At 40.2% G+C, this 19,891-nt stretch overlaps 1 protein-coding gene across 2 annotated transcripts in view; it reads left to right on the forward strand.

Annotated features, from left to right (window-relative positions):
- csmd2 (CUB and Sushi multiple domains 2) overlaps positions 1-19,891 on the forward strand; it is a 245,317-nt gene that overhangs the window by 206,831 nt on the left and 18,595 nt on the right. The window contains exons 50-62 of one of the 2 annotated variants that reach the window (XM_081612678.1): positions 7-195; positions 1,402-1,587; positions 3,151-3,345; positions 3,521-3,694; positions 3,779-3,952; positions 4,199-4,372; positions 8,764-8,952; positions 9,154-9,327; positions 10,958-11,140; positions 14,594-14,770; positions 17,927-18,106; positions 18,256-18,429; positions 18,646-18,819. In XM_081612678.1, the coding sequence (XP_081468804.1) occupies positions 7-195; positions 1,402-1,587; positions 3,151-3,345; positions 3,521-3,694; positions 3,779-3,952; positions 4,199-4,372; positions 8,764-8,952; positions 9,154-9,327; positions 10,958-11,140; positions 14,594-14,770; positions 17,927-18,106; positions 18,256-18,429; positions 18,646-18,819 (2,343 nt within the window). Of the gene's footprint in view, positions 1-6; positions 196-1,401; positions 1,588-3,150; positions 3,346-3,520; positions 3,953-4,198; positions 4,373-8,763; positions 8,953-9,153; positions 9,328-10,957; positions 11,141-14,593; positions 14,771-17,926; positions 18,107-18,255; positions 18,430-18,645; positions 18,820-19,891 lie in introns of both variants that reach the window. The other variant, XM_081612677.1, reaches the window with a different exon arrangement.

Genomic DNA, 19,891 nt, shown 5'->3' on the forward strand with positions numbered 1-19,891 from the left:
CCATAGCGCCCTACTGCAGCCCTCCAAATAACCCAGTAAATGGTACAGTGCACAGCCTGACCGGGTCCAAGCTGGGTAGTACTTTACGCTTCAACTGCGACCAGGGCTTTCGACTTATTGGTCAGACCAGCGCCACATGCACCCGGACAGCGCAGGGGATCCATCAGTGGAATGCCCCAGTACCTCTTTGTCAAGGTAAAGACCTCTACCACACTCTGTCAGGAACTAGAGATAGATCAGAGACTGGATTTATTAGTTTTCCCTTTTCTTATCATGTCAGTCAAATCGCTTTGCAGACATTCATCAGAGAAGGATATTTTATCATTTTAATGCACATAATTTCAAGATCTGATCGATACGTTATAAAACATCTTATAACTGATGATCTTAAGTAGATTATATCACTTGTATCCCACCTGGCATGCCGAACAGAATATCACTGCAAATCCACTTTGTGAGCTGCATATCTCAGGTTTAAACTGATTGAGGGGAAAAAGTCTTACAGAATCCTTTTGCTGCGGATCAAAGGGTGATTGCGGTTGACAGCACGGCATCACTAGCAGCTCCTCAGCCTAAGGCATACCTCCAGGAAGTTTACTTCACCACTTTTTTGTCCCTTTTTAAAGATTCAGTGGAAACTTTGTGACATTTCAATTACTGGATTTTAGTCCTCTTATCATACTTCACATATACACTGCTCAAAAAAATAAAGGGATCTGATTGACAACGGGGACCCTCGTTGGGTCAATCAGTGTTGCTTCCTAAGTGGACAGTTTGATTTCACAGAAGTTTGATTTACTTGGAGTTATATTATGTTGTTTAATTGTTCCCTTTATTTTTTTGAGCAGTATATATTTTTTAGAAATAATCATTTGAGGGGTCTTTTTTTTAATTAATTGAGTTGGTCATAGTGAGGATTTCAGCTTTTGGTGAAAAATATCTCAAAATAATAATTACTATTTGTCAGATAATAACATTTGTTGTTAAATTTAATAAGAAATGGACAGTAATGTGTTATTTTATAGCACAGACGTACTTTAAATGTTTGCTTTTAAATCAAATGTTAAAGCATGTAATCTACAAATGGATTTCCACTATTTGTTTTCAAACTGGCACACGCAATTAGATCAACCGTTGAGTGCGCATACAGTTCCATAACAGGTGTACTCCTCCATAAAAATGACATTTATCCTCTGCCGACTTTGATTGTTTACTGTTGTGTGAATTGAGTTCCATGCTAATATTTGCAGCACATTCGTGCCTTTGTGACTGTTTTTGAGAACTCAGCACTTTGCATACAAGGATGACAAGTTCTTTTGCCTGTATTTTATTTCCTCTTACAGTTTTTTATTATATTGTATTAAATCTTACTCAACTACCTATCAATGTTTTATTTTGTAGTCATGTCCTGTGGAATGCCTGTTGCCCCCGTCAACGGCAGCATTGTTGGCCAAGACTTTTCTCTTGGGGCCAGGGTCACTTACCAATGTAATCCAGGGTTTCGGCTTGCTGGTCCTCTCACCACCTCAGTGGTCTGTCAAGAATCTGGGCGGTGGAGCCCCATCGAGGCCCCTCCAAGATGCGTTCGTGAGTATTTCTTCTGCTGTCTGGTTAGATTCTGAGACTCAGACAGAAAAAAAAAAAGTTACGAAATCTTCAGAAGCACAGGAACCGCAGGTGTATTTTGACGCCAATATGGTTTCATTTTGTAATTTACCATAATCTGGTTAGAATTTTACTGTGAATTAGTGTTTTATGAGCTCAAATGGAAGGGAGGTAATAATTAGTTCCCCAACTACGTTGTGCTTTTTTTTTTTTACTTAAATCCTTCAAACATGTGCTTAGCATAGACATTTGAGAAAACAGCCAAAGTGTCTTCAAGGCCAACACTTAGGATAATGGTAAGCATTTCACTGATATAGAAACTCCTTTTCCCATGCTAAGCCAACTAAACATCCATCATCGCAATGACGCAAAAACAAAGATATAGAGAAATCTAACATTCCCCTGTGAATAAACAATAGAAAGAAAAATTAATGGAGTTTTTGTAACAAGTATCAATAGCACCAATTTATATCTCAGGCAATAGTTTGACATGATCCAGACTTTAATTGGATGAGTTTTCCATGAAGAAAATTCAATGCGATTGCTGCGAAGCTACAATGTACTTTTATAGCTTTATATCACCGCAGTAAAATGTGCGGTGATGGTACGCAGCTCATTAAATCCTTCATACACCTAGAATTGTACCACCTCTGTTATTGAATGTATATATACAAAATGGGGAAAAAAACAACTTAACTCGATTTGCTAAAGCTAGTTATGTGATTTTGTTGCTGTACACAGCAATTAGAAAATCCAATAGAATTTGCAGTTTCTAACTAGAACACACTTAAGCTGGGTTTTTTTTTTATGGTATCAAAATCCTGATGTTGGATTTTAGAGATTAATTGATTGAATAAGGCGTAAGTAATGACAAGCAGCTGTTTTTCGTTCTCCACATGAGTTTATAACTGGGAGTTCTTGAAAAATTATCCTCCATTTGTTTGTAGAATCTTATCTTTTTAAATCATTGCTCTTGAGCAGACAATAATTTTTTTGGATGGTTCTGCTTATTGGACCATGTGAGAGCTAATGACATTTGCATTTTACCTTGTTAACAGTTCATACCAAAATGTCTTCTGAGTACCAGTAAGAACAGGCCAAGTACTATCACTGGTATTAGTACCACATTTTGATGTTGGCACTGAACAAAATGGAATTTATTTTTATTCTCCAAATTTGATTGTCTCTTTAAAACTTCATTTGATATTCATGAAACCTTTACTGTTTTGTGAAGACACACCAAAAAGACATTAGGACTACCATAGTATTAAACAATTAAAAATTGCAATTTATAAACTTGTCAAACCTGAACTGTCTTATATTATCTTGATATTACCTTATTAATACAGTTTGTGATTAATTAAGTTTTTACTCTTATTCTTGAGAAGAAAGCGGGGAGTCTTAGTCTTTCGCTGTGAGTGAAAGACTAAGTGGAATGATGGATGCATCACTCCACTCCAAATAGACGCCCAACACAGTTCAGTCTTCAGAAGACAAACTACTGACTTAAATACATATAAAAAAAAATGTTCTCTTACCTCATAGCGGTCACCTGCGCCGACATCAGCTACTCTGCTGTGGAGCACGGAAGATGGAGACTAATCTACGGCACTCAAAACCAATACGATGCTATAATGATGCTCATATGTGACCCGGGATATTACTACAGGGGTCAAAGGATAATTCGCTGCCAAGCAAATGGCACCTGGAATTACCCTGATCCTCGCCCGTTCTGTGACAGTAAGTTAGAGCTGTTTGCCTTACTGCGTCTGTATATTACTAAAGATTTCCACTAAAATGTAAACCTAAATGCAACCAAATTCATTTACTTTCATATCCAAGTCCTCTAATGTGCAAAAAATTGATTTTGAATCTTATTGTCCTAATCGGGTTATATTTTGTTCTTTTATTTCAGTTATTTCCTGTGGAGATCTTGGCACTCCTCCAAATGGTCATAAAATAGGAACTTTGACTGTATATGGAGCCACAGCCATTTTCTCCTGCAACACAGGATATACCCTAGTGGGCTCTCGGGTCCGAGAGTGCATATCCAATGGGCTTTGGAGCGGAACACAAGTTCAATGTCTAAGTGAGATCTTTAATCCAAAAAATGACAACAGTAAAAAAAGTCTACCATATTTAATCGTCTTCTTTTTTATCGTTTTGTTTTTAGCTGGCCATTGTGGCACTCCAGACCCAATAGTCAATGGGCAAATAATTGGGGAGAACTTCAACTTTCGAGGCAGCGTCGTGTACCAATGTAACCCAGGGTTTCGTCTTATTGGTGTGTCAGTGCGAATATGTGAGCAGGATCACCGCTGGTCAGGAAACACCCCTGTTTGTGTTCGTAAGTTGCCTCTCCAAACAGCTGTTTGTATTTGTTCATAAACCTAAACCCTGGACGATGTTGAATTGAGACTTTTGTTGCTATGGATGTTTGTTATTAAGCAATTTGTTCTTTAGATAATCATTTTTTATCAGCATTTACTGTGTTGTTCAAAGTTTAAATCAGTTTGTATCTTTTTTTTCCCTTTTTTTTTTCTTTGACTTTGATTGTATATCACTAACTTCTCCTGTCATTTGACTCTCTCAGCCATCACATGCGGCCACCCTGGAAATCCTACATTTGGCACGACCCAAGGAACCCAGTTCAACTTAAATGATGTTGTGCGTTTTGTCTGCAATACTGGATATGTTCTGCATGGGGCTGTTAAATCTACATGCCAGGCCAATGGACAGTGGAACAATGCTCTCCCAAGGTGTAAAAGTAAGTGGCAAGAAGATCGCCAGTGCGTATATTTACTGATTTCAGCAGAATTGTATGGATATGAAATATTTACAAAAAGTTAACGAGGTTTTTATTTTGCGTCTGATAAACAGTTGTTCAATGTGATAGAAAACATTGTTTTTTTTTCCCATTCCTTTGAAAATATACATTTATGGAGATGAGTTTTTTCAATGTACAGCATCTTTGAAAAATATTCACATTGCTTGAACGTTGCCAGATTTTGTCAGTAATGTGAAAAATGGAGGGTGTATTTGTTTTCATCCCCCTGCTCTCATTCCAATGAATTGCCAGAAGTCACTTATCTATAGACCAGAAGACTGATGTTCCAAATGAGTGTAATTGCAGCTACTCTTGTTAAAGAACAATAGTGAAACAACATCATAAAGAAACAAGGAACACAGCAGGGATAAAGTTCTGGAGAAGATTAAAATAGGGTTAGATGATGCAACAGTGCCCCCTGCTTTGAACACCTCATGGATCATGTCACCCTCAATGCAGAAACACCATGATGAGACATGGCAGTGGTAGCAGCATTTTGCTAGAATGTTTTTTCGGCAAAGACAGAGAAGCTTGTTTGTTTATTTGTTGAATAGAACCATGTACAGGAGCATTAATTTCAAAAGAAAATATGCCTGGTACCACATGTTAGCTCTCAGAGCTAATTTCCATTTGCAGTCCTTGATGCACAAACACATGTATCGCACAAGAACGGTACAAAAAAAAAAAAAAAACACCACACAAATCAATGAGAAGATAGATGGACGTAAATACAAAGCAACCCTTTAATCTGTCACAAAACTTGAAAGTTGCACTTCAGAGGCTCTTCATTCAATCTGACTGAGTTTGAGCTGTTGTGTCAACAAAAATCTCTTACAAATGCACAAAGCCAGTAAACACATACCCCTAAAAATGTGCAGCTCCAACAGTAATGAAAGACTGTTGAACCAAGTTTGTTTCCCAGGGGCTAACTACAAATGCAACTTTTAAAAGTATCAAAAATGTTTTTCCTTCTTAGCAAATTCCATTTTATTATGTGTTTCTGTATTGGACACAAATGTACAAATATAACCACATTTTAGTATGCGGTTGTTGTTTTAAAAAATGAATATGAATACCTTTGCAATGCAACATATTATAGAAACAGCTTCTTACACACCTTAGCTGAATGTTGGTTATAATGTTAGCCCTTCATCTGAAGGAGGAATCAGGTTAAGAAAAATGTCTAAATTTCACAGAGTTGCTCGTGGACTTAACATTTTATTTTTATATTTTCATACATTTGTGGGGGTGAGTGCTAAATTACCTAACATAATGTGTAAAGCCATATCTTCTTTGACCACAGGTGACCTTAATCATAGAGAGTGTGGAGATGAAACAAAGAAGCACCCTGGGGAGAAGGAATTTAACGGACTTAACGTTTAGGGGAAGCTCAAATGAAAAATTAAAGAAGAGTCCAGTTTATTTAATTACATCGGCCTCAGTGAAATGGTCCGTGGAGGTTCCACATAATATTTCCAGTTGACTTTTTGTTTTTTTCCTTTCTCAGCCTCACTACCTCTTCATCCCCTAAGGCAAACATGCGTGTCGGGGAAACAATGTTAGTTAATAGCCATGCAGAGACAAATCCAAAGACAATCACCAGATCCTTGAGGTTGCATAAAAGACAGCAGTCTGTGGAGACCTGCATTTGGGTTTTTGCTCAGAATTACAATTATTCAGCTCTGCTTCGCATGAGTCGGGCAAAGACTCCTAATTTGGCAGCGTTTTTGCAACAAGTAATGTATCTCTGCTCCCGTGTCTGTGGATAAGTCGTTTTCTATCTGAAGGCTTTGTGACAGGAACCGACAGGGGCTGCTTGCAAAGTCGGGCCCTAAATGTGACAAGCGGTGACAGAAAATGTGTCTGATTGACTTCCTGAGTTTGTTTTAAATGAGACAAAAAGGGATTTAGTGTCTTTTCAATACTCTGGTGGAGTGATGGGAAGGTTACAAGTCTTTCAGGCATCTGTTATTATTTTTTTTCCTGTTTTTTCTTTCTTTTTTTTTTTAAGAAGAGTTCATTTTCCTGCTGCATACATTTCCTTCCAGTCTTAGACTCTCTTCACTTTAGCAGTGGCATCATATTAGCATCAGCCTTGTTTCAGCCCAGATGCTTATTCTCAGGCACATTTTATGTGAAAACTGTGTGTGTTCCTCTACGTATGTGTGCGTGGGTGTGTGGATGGATGGATGGGAACGGCATTTTTGATGTCTATTATCCTCACTTTTGATGTGAAGACATAAGCAGCTTACAAGTCTTTTTGTCAGTCAGATTTATTACATTAATTACAGCTATAGTGACACATTTGGTAAAGTGTGGCCCTCGCTTTTTCTTCCTGAGCAGCAAAACTGTGCTGGCATCCGCTTCATCCATCTCACTCTTAGTCTCTCAGCTTTGAGTGGGAGAAAAACAAATGGGAAGCAGAAAACATTAGTAAACAAACACCGTCGTGAAGACCGAGGAACAAAGCAGATTTGTCAGCAATAAAGTTGTGGAGAAGTTTAAAACGGTAGTAGATTACTAAACAATATCCCATTTTTTTAAGCATTTCTCAGAACACTACTCGGTTCATCATTCGAAGAAATTGAAAGAGCAGCACAACTGCACAGGTGGTTGAATCTGTCAACAGGAAGGTTGTTAGGCATGGCCTACACAAATGACAAAATTAATATGTTTGGCCAAAATGTCAATTATTTGTGAAGAAAAACTAACACTTCACCTTTTCACACCTGCTTATACTGCCACCACTGTGTTTTGTGGGAGCATTATGCTATGACAGTGCTTTTCTTTGTAAAGCATAGAGGTGTTGATGATAGTTAATGGGTAAAAAGGAATGAACTCAGTATAAAGCTATCCTTTAGACATTTAAAAGCTAGGGTTACAGGAAAAAGCCCAGAATTGCATTGGGGTGAAGTATCTCTGTGTTGCAACGGCTCATTGAAAGTCTAGACCGAAATCCTATGGAAAATCTTTGGCAAGAGTTGGAAACTCCTCTTTACGACATTCTCTTTCCAAGCTAATCTTAGACAACATTACCAAACAATAATTTAATGGTGCAAGTTTGAAATAAACCCCAAAATGAATATGCAAAACTGGTAAAGGGATGCACCAGTTTCTTGGCACTAACAGTATTGGCCAATATTTTTTAACCTTTTGTTGATGGGTTAAATTGTTGTATCTTCACATCCCTTGTAGAGATATACCCCAAAAGAACTACAGATGTATTGAACTCTACAGTTCAGCTTTAAACTATAAAGTCTATAGGCTTTTACATATTTGTACTTGTGGTGTGGTGCGAGCAAGAATGCTGAGAGGAAATAATGTTACACTTCGGATGCGTCATCTACCGAGGAGAGAGGTTGACGAGGGTCTCCCACCTTTAATTTGAACTGAAATAAATTACCTCTCTTCTACTTCCCTTCTCACCTTTCTTCTTTGTTTTCCTTTTATACCTTTCCTTCTTCTTCACACGCTGGGGCCACACAGAAATTTACCAGGAGGTCAGTCAGTTTAGACAGTCGTTGGAACCGTTTTCAACACACCACGCACTAAGCGCGTTTAATGAAAGCCAAGTTTCCAAGCTCAGAATCCCCCTCTCTGAAACCACTCCGTGGCTTCAAAGACACTTTGTAGAGTTATTATGCAGTAAGTTGTAAATGATGGCACCACAGGTCAGCACTCTTCTGGGAGGAATACATTATAAAATATATTCGGGGGGTTATTTAGCATAGCTGGACAGCTTGGGAGCATGAAAATGAGCAAGCTTTTACACACATTAGAATACAGTAGGTTCATTTTGGCTGGAGCAAAAACACATTTATCGGAGTGTGGTTGGCAAGTCAAGCTGGGCTGTAATAGCTGCAGGCAAGCTCTGAGTGTGTTTAGGATGCCATTAGGGTGTTAGCATCACTCTATACGTGTAGTTATAGGCTAAATGGCAACTCTGACTTTGCTGACTTTACCGAGATAATGGCTGACGAAATGTATGCATGACTTGGTTGTGATTGTTTCTGGTTAGCAGTCTGTTAGAATATTAGCTTCTAGCATTTCTTATAATTTGACTCACATTTCCCTCCTCACCTACCTGTGAGGTCTCCATCCATCTCCATCGCTGTCTCTCAGCCAAAGAGACTACCGATTATAAGGGAATTCCACAGCGTTCAATATATATAATTTATTAGTTTATTCAACAGGGATAAAGTTTTTGTAGTCTGTCCCTGAAAACATCGTAAAATCAGATTTATAAATGCGGTTTTTAAACAAAGTCTTGATCCTAAGAATTTTAATTTTTATCTCTGTCTCCGTTTCCTCTGCCCCATTAATGCTGGCAGTTGTAAACTGCACAGAACCCGGCCATGTAGAGTACAGCATTAGGCAGGTATTATCCAGCGGGCCGCATCGGTACAGCTTCCAGACCGCGGTGACGTACCGCTGTAACCCTGGCTATTATCTGCTGGGAACCAGCTCCATCTCCTGCCAAGGGGACGGCACCTGGGACCGCTCCTTACCCAAATGCCTGTGTGAGTAACAGAAACGGTTGGGTTTTTTTTAAGTACTTTGTAAAATGTGGTACAATAGAAAAATATGTATATTTATACTAGAGATGCACAGATTTGCTGTTTTTCAATGTATTAACTGTAGTTAACAGGGTTTAAAATTTGTGTTTTTAGCAGCAATTTATTTAACACTTGCTTGCTTCCTTCTCTACTTTGATTGGGCAGTGGTTCTCTGCGACCGTCCCAGCATGCCTCCCTACGCGCAGATCTCAGGTGACCGTCGAACAGTGGGCTCGGTCATCCGCTACAGCTGCATGGGCCAGCGTAGCATCGTCGGAAACACCACGAGGATGTGTCAGCTGGACGGGCAGTGGAGCGGCTCGCCACCCCACTGCTCTGGTATGGGAAACCAGTCACCAGTCAATTTGTGTCTGTGTTCAATCAAATGTCATTTTACGAAGGACTAAAACTTAACATTCAAAATCTTCTCAAATAAGAGTCTGGAACAAGCTGAACTATTACCGTGTCACGACTGAGCCATCATCCTCTGTCAATTCTTGATTTAACGCTTTATTAATTCAGTTGGGATATCAGCTCCGTTTATATAGACGCCCTCACAGAGCATGACCAACCAATGAAGACTTTGAGTGGCATCTGGTGGTAGGATATTTACGAAATAGTTGGACCAAAGATGGAATTACCCGTCTGCTTCGCAGGCCTCAAGGGCAAGCTGAGTCCCCTCTATAAACTCATTTTAATTTGCTCTCATTAGACTGAGGAACATCAATGCCGGGTTATGAAGCTGTATAAAAACACAGGCCCCCATACTCCTATACCCCAACAACAATTACTTCAGGGCTCCAGTGAGTCACACGTTAAAACGGCCCACACATCCCCCATATGTAAATGCACAGTCACACAGATGGGACAGAAAAGTGAACAAACACAGACGGTGTCAAAGAGCTATAAAGTCGTTCGCTTTGGCACACAAGCTGTGTGACAATAAAGTAGCACTCTGAGAGTTCAATGTCATTATGTGTGATGTTCTCTGATGTTCTCTCAATGGACATGTATTATGTTCATATTTATTTGCATGGCCATCTTTACTACTGTCCCATGTGAAAGCATTCATGCATTTTGAACTTTTTCACATTTTGGTATGTTGCCCCCTCAAATTTGTAAAACATTTATTTTATTGAAGTTTTAAGGGAGTTACTAAACACGAAGTAGTGGATAATTATGACACTGAAGAAAATCGATATGTGGGTTTCAAAAATTTCTAAATAATATTAAGTCTGAAAAGTGTTGCATGTACTTGAATTCACCAAGCAACATTGCACAAAACTTTCTTTTGCTGAACCTCACATCTGATGGAATTTTGATGTAGGAGGTTTCCAAATCAATCATCTTTTTTTATATTTTAAGTTGATGGATTTAACACTATGTGAGATGCTTATAGTGCATCCCGAAAGTATTTACACCTCTTACCTTTATCCAGATTTTATGTTACATACATACTCCGCATTGTATTAAATTAATCTATTTCCATCAAATTCTATACAAAGTTTGAGATTTTTGTGAATTTTGTAAAAAATAGAAAACACAAAAAAATCACTTTCTGGCATGCATCTGTCTATATATAAGGTGGCACAGTTGACAGTGCAGCTCCCAGCAGAAATACTAAGCATGAAATCAAAGGAATTGTCTGCAGACCTCAGAGAGAATTGTCTTGTGGAACTAATCAAGGGAATTGCGTAGAAAAATGAAAGTGCTGTGAATGTGTTCTGGGTGCACTGTAAAGTTTGGAATCTTGTATAATCAAACCCTGAGTTATAGAATAAATAAACTTAAATAGCAAAGTAAAAATTCTTTAGGATGTAGAAAGCCGTCATTGTCTCATTGGATCTTTATGGTAGTTCTGTCATTGTCCTTATTGCACAATTATGTACCAGTCAGCAGAATTAATTTCTGATGCATGCTCATTAACAAATGTCATATGTATGTGTTTTTTTTTGCTTTGTCCTTGCAGGGGAATCAAATGGTCTGTGTGGAGATCCAGGCGTACCTGTTCACGGCATTCGTCTTGGAGATGAATTTACTGTGAGCAGTGTTGTACGTTTCAGCTGCGAACCGGGTTACATCCTAAAGGGATCACCAGAGAGAACATGTTTTTCCAACGGAACTTGGATGGGAACACAACCGGAGTGTCATGGTAAGCCATTTGTATTGTATTTGTCAAGGTTTTTCCACTTTGTAGTTACTTGAAATTCCGGTTCTTTGCTATGGCCACGAGCTTTGATCATGAGGTGATATTCTGGAAACATCCACAGGAAAACACATTTGAATACCCAAAATCTTACAGAAGCATTAAATATTCTCTACTTTGAGAACCAACCAATAATTTAATGGTGCAAATTAAATTGTTGCCCTTGTTTCTGTCAGAGGAACAAGGGCATCAACGATGATTAATGATTTTGGGGTAAACCAGCATTTTAACGTTGCTTTAAAAATGCTGGCAAATTATGTGAGGATGTGTAAAAACGCGTTTGTTTTGTTTAGGAAAAATTTTACATGCACATTTGTCTCTCTTTTGCATTTTCTTAGTCACTGTTATATATTCTTTTTCTTAAAAAGTTATTTCATCACTTTGAATTTTTCAAATCTATATAACTCAAAAATTGAGTCTGAGTGGACCATGTTTCGTACCTCCATTGCCGAGGTGGCTTATCAGAGCTGAGGCCGCAAGGTTGTTGGTGCCTGTCGCGGCGGCAACCCTCGAACCTGTTGGTAGACACCTTCGGTGAGGGATGCTGTCAAGCTGAAGAAGGAGTCCAATCGGGCCTTTTTGGCCTGTGGTACTCCAGATGCAGCTGATGGGTACCGGCGGGCGAAGCGGCTCGGGTGGTCGCTGAGGCAAAAACTCGGGTGTGGGAGGAGTTTGGAGAGGCGATGGAGAAAGACTTCTGTACGGCTTCAAGGTGATTCTGGTCCACCATCCGGCGTCTCAGGAGGGGGAAGCAGTGCAGCACCAACACTGTTTATAGTGGCGATGGTGTGCTGCTGACCTCAACTCGGGACGTTGTGGGCCGGTGGGCAGAATACTTCGAAGACCTCCTCAATCCCACCAACATGCCTTCTGTTGAGGAAGCTGAGTCTGGGGACTCTAGGTTGGGCTCTCCAATCTCTGGGGACGAGGTCGCCGAGGTGGTCAAAAAGCTCCTCAGTGGCAGGGCCCCGGGGGTGGATGAGATCCGCCCGGAGTTTCTTAAGGCTCTGGATGTTGTAGGGTTGTGTTGGCTCACGCGACTCTGCAATATCGCATGGACATTGGGGGCAGTTTCCCTGGATTGGCAGACTGGGGTGGTGGTCCCCCTGTTCAAAAAGGGGGACCGGAGGGTGTGCTCCAATTACAGAGGGGTCACACTCTTAAGCCTCCCTGGTAAGGTCTATTCAGGGGTCCTGGAGAGGAGGGCATGTCGGATAGTCGAACCTCGGATTCAGGAAGAGCAGTGTGGTTTTCGTCCTATTCGTGGAACACTGGACCAGCTCTACACCCTCAACAGGGTCCTGGAGGGTGCATGGGAGTTCGCCCAACCAGTCTACATGTGTTTTGTGGACTTGGAGAAGGCGTTCGACCGTGTCCCCAGGGGGGCCTTGTGAGGGGTTCTCCGGGAGTATGGCCCTTTGATACGGGCTGTCAGGTCCCTGTATGACCAGTGTCAGAGTCTGGTCCGCATTGCTGGCAGTAAGTCGAGCTTGTTTCCGGTGAGAGTTGGACTCCGCCAAGGCTGCCCTTTGTCACAGATTCTGTTCATTACTTTCATGGACAGAATTTCTAGGCGCAGCTGAGGTGTTGAGGGGATCCGTTTTGGTGGCCTTAGGATCACATCTCTGCTTTTTGCAGATGATGTGGTCCTGTTGGCTTCATCAGACCATGATCTGCAGCTCTCACTGGAGCAGTTCGCGGCCGAGCGTGAAGCGGCCGGGATGAGGCTCAGTGCCTCCAAATCCGAGGCCATGGTCTTGAGCCGGAAAAGGGTAGAGTGTCTTCTCCGGGTCAGGGGGGTCGTCCTGCCTCAGGTGGAGGAGTTTAAGTATCTGGGGATTTTGTTCATGAATGAGGGAAAAAGGGAGCGGGAGATCGACAGGCGGATTGGGGCAGCGTCTGCCGTGAAGCGGGCGCTGTACCGGTCCGTTGTGGTGAAGAGAGAGCTGAGTCTAAAAACGAAGCTCTTGATTTACCGGTCGATCTACGTTCCCACCCTCATCTATGGTCTTGAGCTTTGGGTCATGACCGAAAGAAAGAGATCACGGATACAAGCTACCGAAATGGGTTTTTTCCGCAGGGTGGCTGGGCTCTCCCTTAGAGATAGGGTGAGAAGCTCGGTCATCCGGGAGGGACTCAGAAAAGAGCTGCTGCTCCTCCACGTCGAGAGGAGCCAGTTGAGGTGGCTCTGGCATCTGGTCAGGATGCCTCCTGGACGCCTCCCTGGTGAGGTGTTTCGGGCACGTCCCACCGGGAGGAGGCCTCGGGGAAGAACCAGGACACGCTGGAGGGACTATGTCTTTCGGCTGGCCTGTGAACGCCTTGGGGTTTCCCCGGAGGAGCTGGAAGAAATGGCTGGGGAGAGGGAAGTCTGGGCCTCCCTTCTGAAGCTGCTGCCCCGCGACCCGACCCCGGATAAGCGGCAGAAAATGGATGGATGGATAGATAACTCAAAAATGATTGAGTTTTCCTCAATTACCCATGTTAAATTTTTACATGTCCAAGTGATGCCATGTTTAGTTTAAGGGAACATCTAAAATTAAAGTTCCATGGTTATTTCTGTGCATATGTGTGTGAACAATTTAAAGGAAATTCAGTGGATAAACAAACTGAAAACAAGCTTTTCTTTACAAATTAATGAACTACACTGCAGTTAATACCTTGCGATATCAAAAAGTTTATTGCGCAGCTTTGCATTATTTTTTATGAAGACACAAGAAAAATATTTGTCTGATATGGGGCCTTCCCGCAATCATCTGCTGTTTTATGGACCGTGTCTGGTGAAGCTCTCGACAACTCTGTACTGCTTCACCCACACCTCTACCCCCATCTTGTGTGTTATGCTCAATAGCCTAGGTTGCCCACCTGTTCTCAGTTGGCAGGAACTTCAAGGGCCAGGCTACATCTGGTCATTATGGGAGGGCGATGCCCCTGGGATTCTGATGGCCTGGGGCAAACTGGAGACTGTAATGAACACAACTATCGCTGGCGGCTGGACAGACACCAAGGGATTTTCTGTGTAAAAGAACGTGTCCATCAAAGCAGAGTTACTTACAAAGGAGGATGCACAAAAATGTGATTGTGACAGGAGTGGACAGATTGAAAACGAACAAGAAAAAAAAAAAAAAACGGATCAGGAAGGTTTTCAGACTAAATTTGGAGCTAATTGAGAATAAATGGCATCGAGAAACATCTTTGTTGATTAATAAAGACATTATATATAACAAATTCAGTCAACTTTTGTCACAATTATGTGAATGGCTTTAAGCCTTTATATTGATAAGAAAAAAGTCAGTTTTTTTTAAATGTTAGCATCAGTACCTTTAGCATTTACCTTACAAAATTTGTTCTTTCATCTTAGTTGATCTTGTCTTCTGCTCTTCTTTTTTTTCTCAACAGTAATTTCCTGTGGAAACCCAGGAACTCCACGAAATGCCCAGATCCTTGTTCACGATGGACTCACTTTTTCCAGATCCATCACTTACAGCTGCAGGGAAGGATACTACTCTACTGGACTGCTTACCCGACACTGCACTGTGAATGGGACCTGGACGGGCAACCTGCCAGAGTGCTCAGGTAATTAACAGCCCAAAGATGCACAATCACAGTGACTCCGTCTTTGTGCTTATCCATACAGATTGAAAGAATTATGCCCTGTTTTGCATAATAATTTTGCTGCTTTGGTCTCTGTTCAAATGCATGAATATTGCATTTGAACAGAACAGAGAACAGATCTCTGCATTTGAACAGAGATCTGTTCAAATGCTAACTTATCAAGTAAGCAGCGTATCTAAACTAGCACCAGAGTCAATCAGTTGGAAAAGCCGCTCTCACAAAAACGGTTTCTATCATTAACATTTCTGTCATCAGCATTTCAACCACAGAAAAATCCCTCCTGTGGAGAAAATCTTGTTAAAAGTAGTGTTTTGAATTGTTTTTAGATGTTACAGCGTTGAAAAACATGCCTAGATAATTGACCCACCCAACCAAGGAAGTCGTTTGTAGATTTGTATTATTTTATATTGTAGGCAACTTTTTAAGAGACACGTTTCACTAAATATGTGAAAGCATAAACGCACAGGCATCTCTTTTGTTTTAATGCATTGAAAATTTCCAAATCCTTTGTGTTAGAATATGTATGTTAATAATCTTAAGTGACAGTAGGTTTTAAAACTATTCATAACCCTAAAACCTTGTTGTGAAATCACAACCACAAACCTTCGAGTATTTTAATGGATATTTTGTGCAAGGCCAACACATAATAAGAATTAATAGAAGTGAAAGAAAAAAATTCATGCTTTTCATTTTTAAAGAAAATCTGAAAAGTGTTGCATCATGTCAATACTTTGCAGAACTATTTTGTGCACTGTAATCATGATTTCAAGACTTTGAGATGTGTCTCTATCAGCTTTGCACATTTTGGAGATTTCTTTGTCAAATAGCTCAAACATAAGACTGGATTAAAAATTCCAGTGAACACCAATATTCAAGAATTGCTGCATTTAGATTTCAGCGTATTCTATGATTGGACCACTCTTATACATGGAACAGGATCCAACATATGTTCTTTCAGGGTTCCCTTGTATTTACCCCCTCTCTTTCTTCCAATCAACTATGACAAGTTTCCCTGACTGCCTCACATGTTTATGTCCTTCTTGCCTGGCCGGCCACTTTAGGTGGAAGGCCTCGTCTTGGTAGGTTTGCAGTTCTGCCAGGCCTTTTTTCCGTTTTTCAAAAGATGGATTGGGCAGCTCTCTGAGACGTGCAAAGCTTGAGAAATTGTGAATTTAGCCACTCATGGTTTTTTTTTTTTTTTTTTTAACATTTCCTCTGACTTTTCTGGTGTGTTCCTTGGTATTTATAACGGCTATTATTCCTTAAAATTGTCTAGGGAACCTTGGAGGTATTCATAGAACACCAGTATTTATAGTGATATTGAATTATACACAGATTAACTTTGATTTCTAATTATATGACTTCTAAAGGTAATTGGTTACACTTTATTTGATTATTGGGTGTGAGCCTAAAGGTTGCTGAATACCAATTTGAGACATATTTTCCAGACTTGTATATGTAAAAAAAAATGAATAACACACTGAATCTGCAATTCAGTGTGCATAAAAGAAATTACAGTTATAGGAAAAGGGAGCATTTGTTTTCAGTGCATAAAAAAAAACACATAGAAAAGAAGATGATGGTTATGGAAATTTCTGGCATAGTTGACAGTTTTAAGAATATGTGATTCTCTGACAGGAAACGCATCATGATCGTTTCGAAAGGCGTGACGTGACAGTTCATTATCAATACATCTCCGAAAAGGCACAGAACTGCTGTACAGAACCAAGAACCCCTAGTAAATAGAGGTCAACCAATCTTCTCAGTGGAGAGGATTAAGCCTTAAGCAGAACCACAGTGGATTTCAAAGCTCGGAGTTTCATGATTGTGCAGTTACTTGTTAAACACTGTGACAAAATATTTTTCTGCGATTAAATGATCTCTGTGGATCCGAAAGCAGTTTCTAAAGCAAGGCGCCCGTGAAGTGGTGAGGGATCTACGCTCTCCTCTGTTTTGACGATGCCGACGTAATACAACTTAATTTTGCAGTTATTGGACTTGCCACCATAACCGGAGCGTATTGTAAAGCCAGGACAAAGCATGTCTGTGCAGTCTTTTGCACTATATTGTTACTGCGTAGACAACCTTAGAAAGGCTTTGTGCTTGTTCTAAAAGCATCCTAACAGCCTGATAGACAATAAGTGCTTTCTGGTTCAAGGGAAAGCGCAACACTTCAAAGACGCTTAGTTTCCTTGTCCTACTTACTAGTTGTTCTTGAACATGTGGGATGTACACATTCACAATTCGCTGTTGTCCCAAGGCATCCGTCTGCTAGATGTCAAGTCCCCTGTGTTTTTTTTTTCTTTTTCTTTGTATACATTTACCAATAAAGCTGAGTTGCACTACATTTCTCTAACACAGTGGAATCCTCACTGGTGTTACTTTTTGACTCAGTTTTTCCTGCAGCGTGATGGAACACAGTCAAGAAAAGCTGTGTTTTTTGCTGCAGCTCCATGGAGCAAATGTAAAGTTACATGTTTATAAGATTTAGTAGAACGTGCTGCTTTTGATGTATAGTATGAATAATACCTGAAGAACAGGCATTTCCTAAAATACAATGCTAACTGTTAATTAAGACAAGCAGACATTGTTCTGTGTTAGCTTCTTTAGTTGAACTTCTTGGGGAAATTTTATTAAGTAATTATCTAACTTTGCAACTCCATTATTGCATAATTATTAATACCGGTATTTAACATAAGTAATTTCCTGATAAGATAAGCACGGACATATTTGTGTCTCAGAATCATCCTCTGTAGATAACAGAAACTCTGAAAATAAACTCCTCCAACCAGATTTTTTTTAGCAATTTTTATTTATTTAAAAGAAATGCATACTTCAAACTATTCTGCCTTCCTTCCATCCTTGCATCTACTTTTTCTATCTACAAATCTTTTCCCTCCCTACAGTTTGTCCTTCCTTCAGCCCTGCCTTGTTTCTGCAAGTTTCCTATTTGACGAGTGAACAGTAAAAAAAATTACCTGCTGTCAGCTAAGCAACAGAATATGTGATCAGCATAATGTGTCGTAGATGCAGTGAGAATGGAAGATGCAGAAAAAGACGCGTTATATTTTGCTTTAAGTTTTTACCTGTTTGTTTTCTATTGTTTTGTCGCTGCAGTAATCAACTGTGGCGATCCCGGAGTGCCAGCCAATGGAGTTAGATTTGGGAATGATTTCACCTACAACCGAACCGTCGCTTTCCAGTGTTCTCCTGGATACACCATGGATGCTGACAGAGCCTCTTCTCTCATCTGCACCAAGGATCGGACCTGGAATGGCACCAAGCCACTCTGTAAAGGTAGATTAGTGTTGGATGACATGGATAAAATGGGCTGGTTTCTTTCTTGTTTCCATTCTGTTTAGGTTTTCCTGTTTTTCACTGCTTTACCCTACTAGATAGACTACATTCGAAAAATATATACGTTTTTAAAACTCTTCTTCTTGCAGCAATTGTTTGTGGTCCACCACCGCTCATCCCAAATGGACAGGTTGTGGGTTCAGACCTAACCTGGGGCTCCAGCATAAGTTACTCCTGCAACCAAGGCTATCAGCTGTCCCTGCCCACTGTGTTAACATGCCAGGGCAACGGCAACTGGAGCGGCGAGAAACCACAGTGTTTCCGTAAGTGGCACCCCACTGAAATACTTTACATATTATGATTAGCTTCCGAGATTGTCACCCTCATGTATGCATGTTCATATCCTGCAGGATGTGTCTTACCCTCTTAAGAATCTTAATTAAAACCCAACATGTGTTGCAGGTCACCTAATGTTATGTCTCTCTCTCGCTCTCTCTCTCTCACTCTCCCTTCCATCTCCCCCCATTGCTTTGTTACAGCTGTATTCTGTGGAGACCCAGGAATGCCAGATCAAGGCAGAAGGGAGGACCGCGGTTTCACCTATCTTTCATCTGTCTCGTTCTCTTGCAATCCTCCCCTCATCTTGGTTGGCTCGGCCAGGAGGTACTGCCAGTATGATGGCACTTGGAGCGGCACACAACCCTCCTGCATAGGTAAACTATTAGTTTATTCATGCATTTATGGAAAGAATCGTCATCATTTTCAAATTTGATTGAATGATATCCACAACACTCGCATTCTTTTATGACGTGCATCATTTGGACCCACAACACAGTTATAACTTCTGAACAGTTAGTTTAGCACCTTCAAATTTTTTCATGCAATTGTATTTATATCTGTATATAAAAAATCTGCTTCTTGGTCCCTCAAAAGTTTTTTTTCAAAATCTCCATCCCAGGGTGAAAATTTTACCCAAATCAACTAGTAGTTAAAGATCTTGGGTACTATGTATTTTTGTAGCAATAACTATGTTTTTTTGTTTTTGTTTTTTGTTCTTCTACATCTTTCCTACTTGTTTTGCCAGAAAAAGCGGTGTGGCCTATTCAAACTCTTTTTCTAAACCGGAGTGAGCTACAGCGGCATAGACGAATTAAACAAGCCAGGAATGCTCAAAAACCCCAAAATATAACAGCTATGCATTATCTTCTGAAAGGAGACAAGTTCTTTTTACAGCTCTCTACTTGAAACTTCAGGGAGGTATTTTATCTCTATTCTCCCACTCAAAATCGATCAGCTTAAAAAAACAACTGCTGTAAACCGCTGGCACTAGCAAGTATTGGATGGAATTGAATGCCATTGCTTTTACCTGCACATATATGGAGTGGTTGAAAAATGGATCTGAAATACGACTTAACATGGTGTTATTAGAGCTGTACCATAAAGGTGTTTGCAATTATGATGCCATAAAACATGTTTAAGCACCTTTTAACAGGTACAAATAATGCTTACTGCATATAAAAAACACTTAAAAAGCACTACCAAAATGGTAACAATCAAGTTGAAGATGGAATTCAAAGAACTTTCCCTCCTTTAATCATGCAGTAGTGCTTAGCCCAACAGTTTGGATATTATAATATAAGTTACCTAAATTTTACAGCCACCATTAAATTTGTTGCGCAACAGTTTTAATGTGACATATTTTGAAAACTCAGCAGGAAAAAAATAACTTCCTGCAAAGCTTCTAGATTATAACTCCATCAAGTCAAATTACATTATGTCTTTTTA

Source organism: Poecilia reticulata, chromosome 11, assembly GCF_904066995.2.
Source record: "Poecilia reticulata chromosome 11, P_reticulata-male-v2, whole genome shotgun sequence".
Taxonomy (NCBI): domain Eukaryota; kingdom Metazoa; phylum Chordata; class Actinopteri; order Cyprinodontiformes; family Poeciliidae; genus Poecilia; species Poecilia reticulata.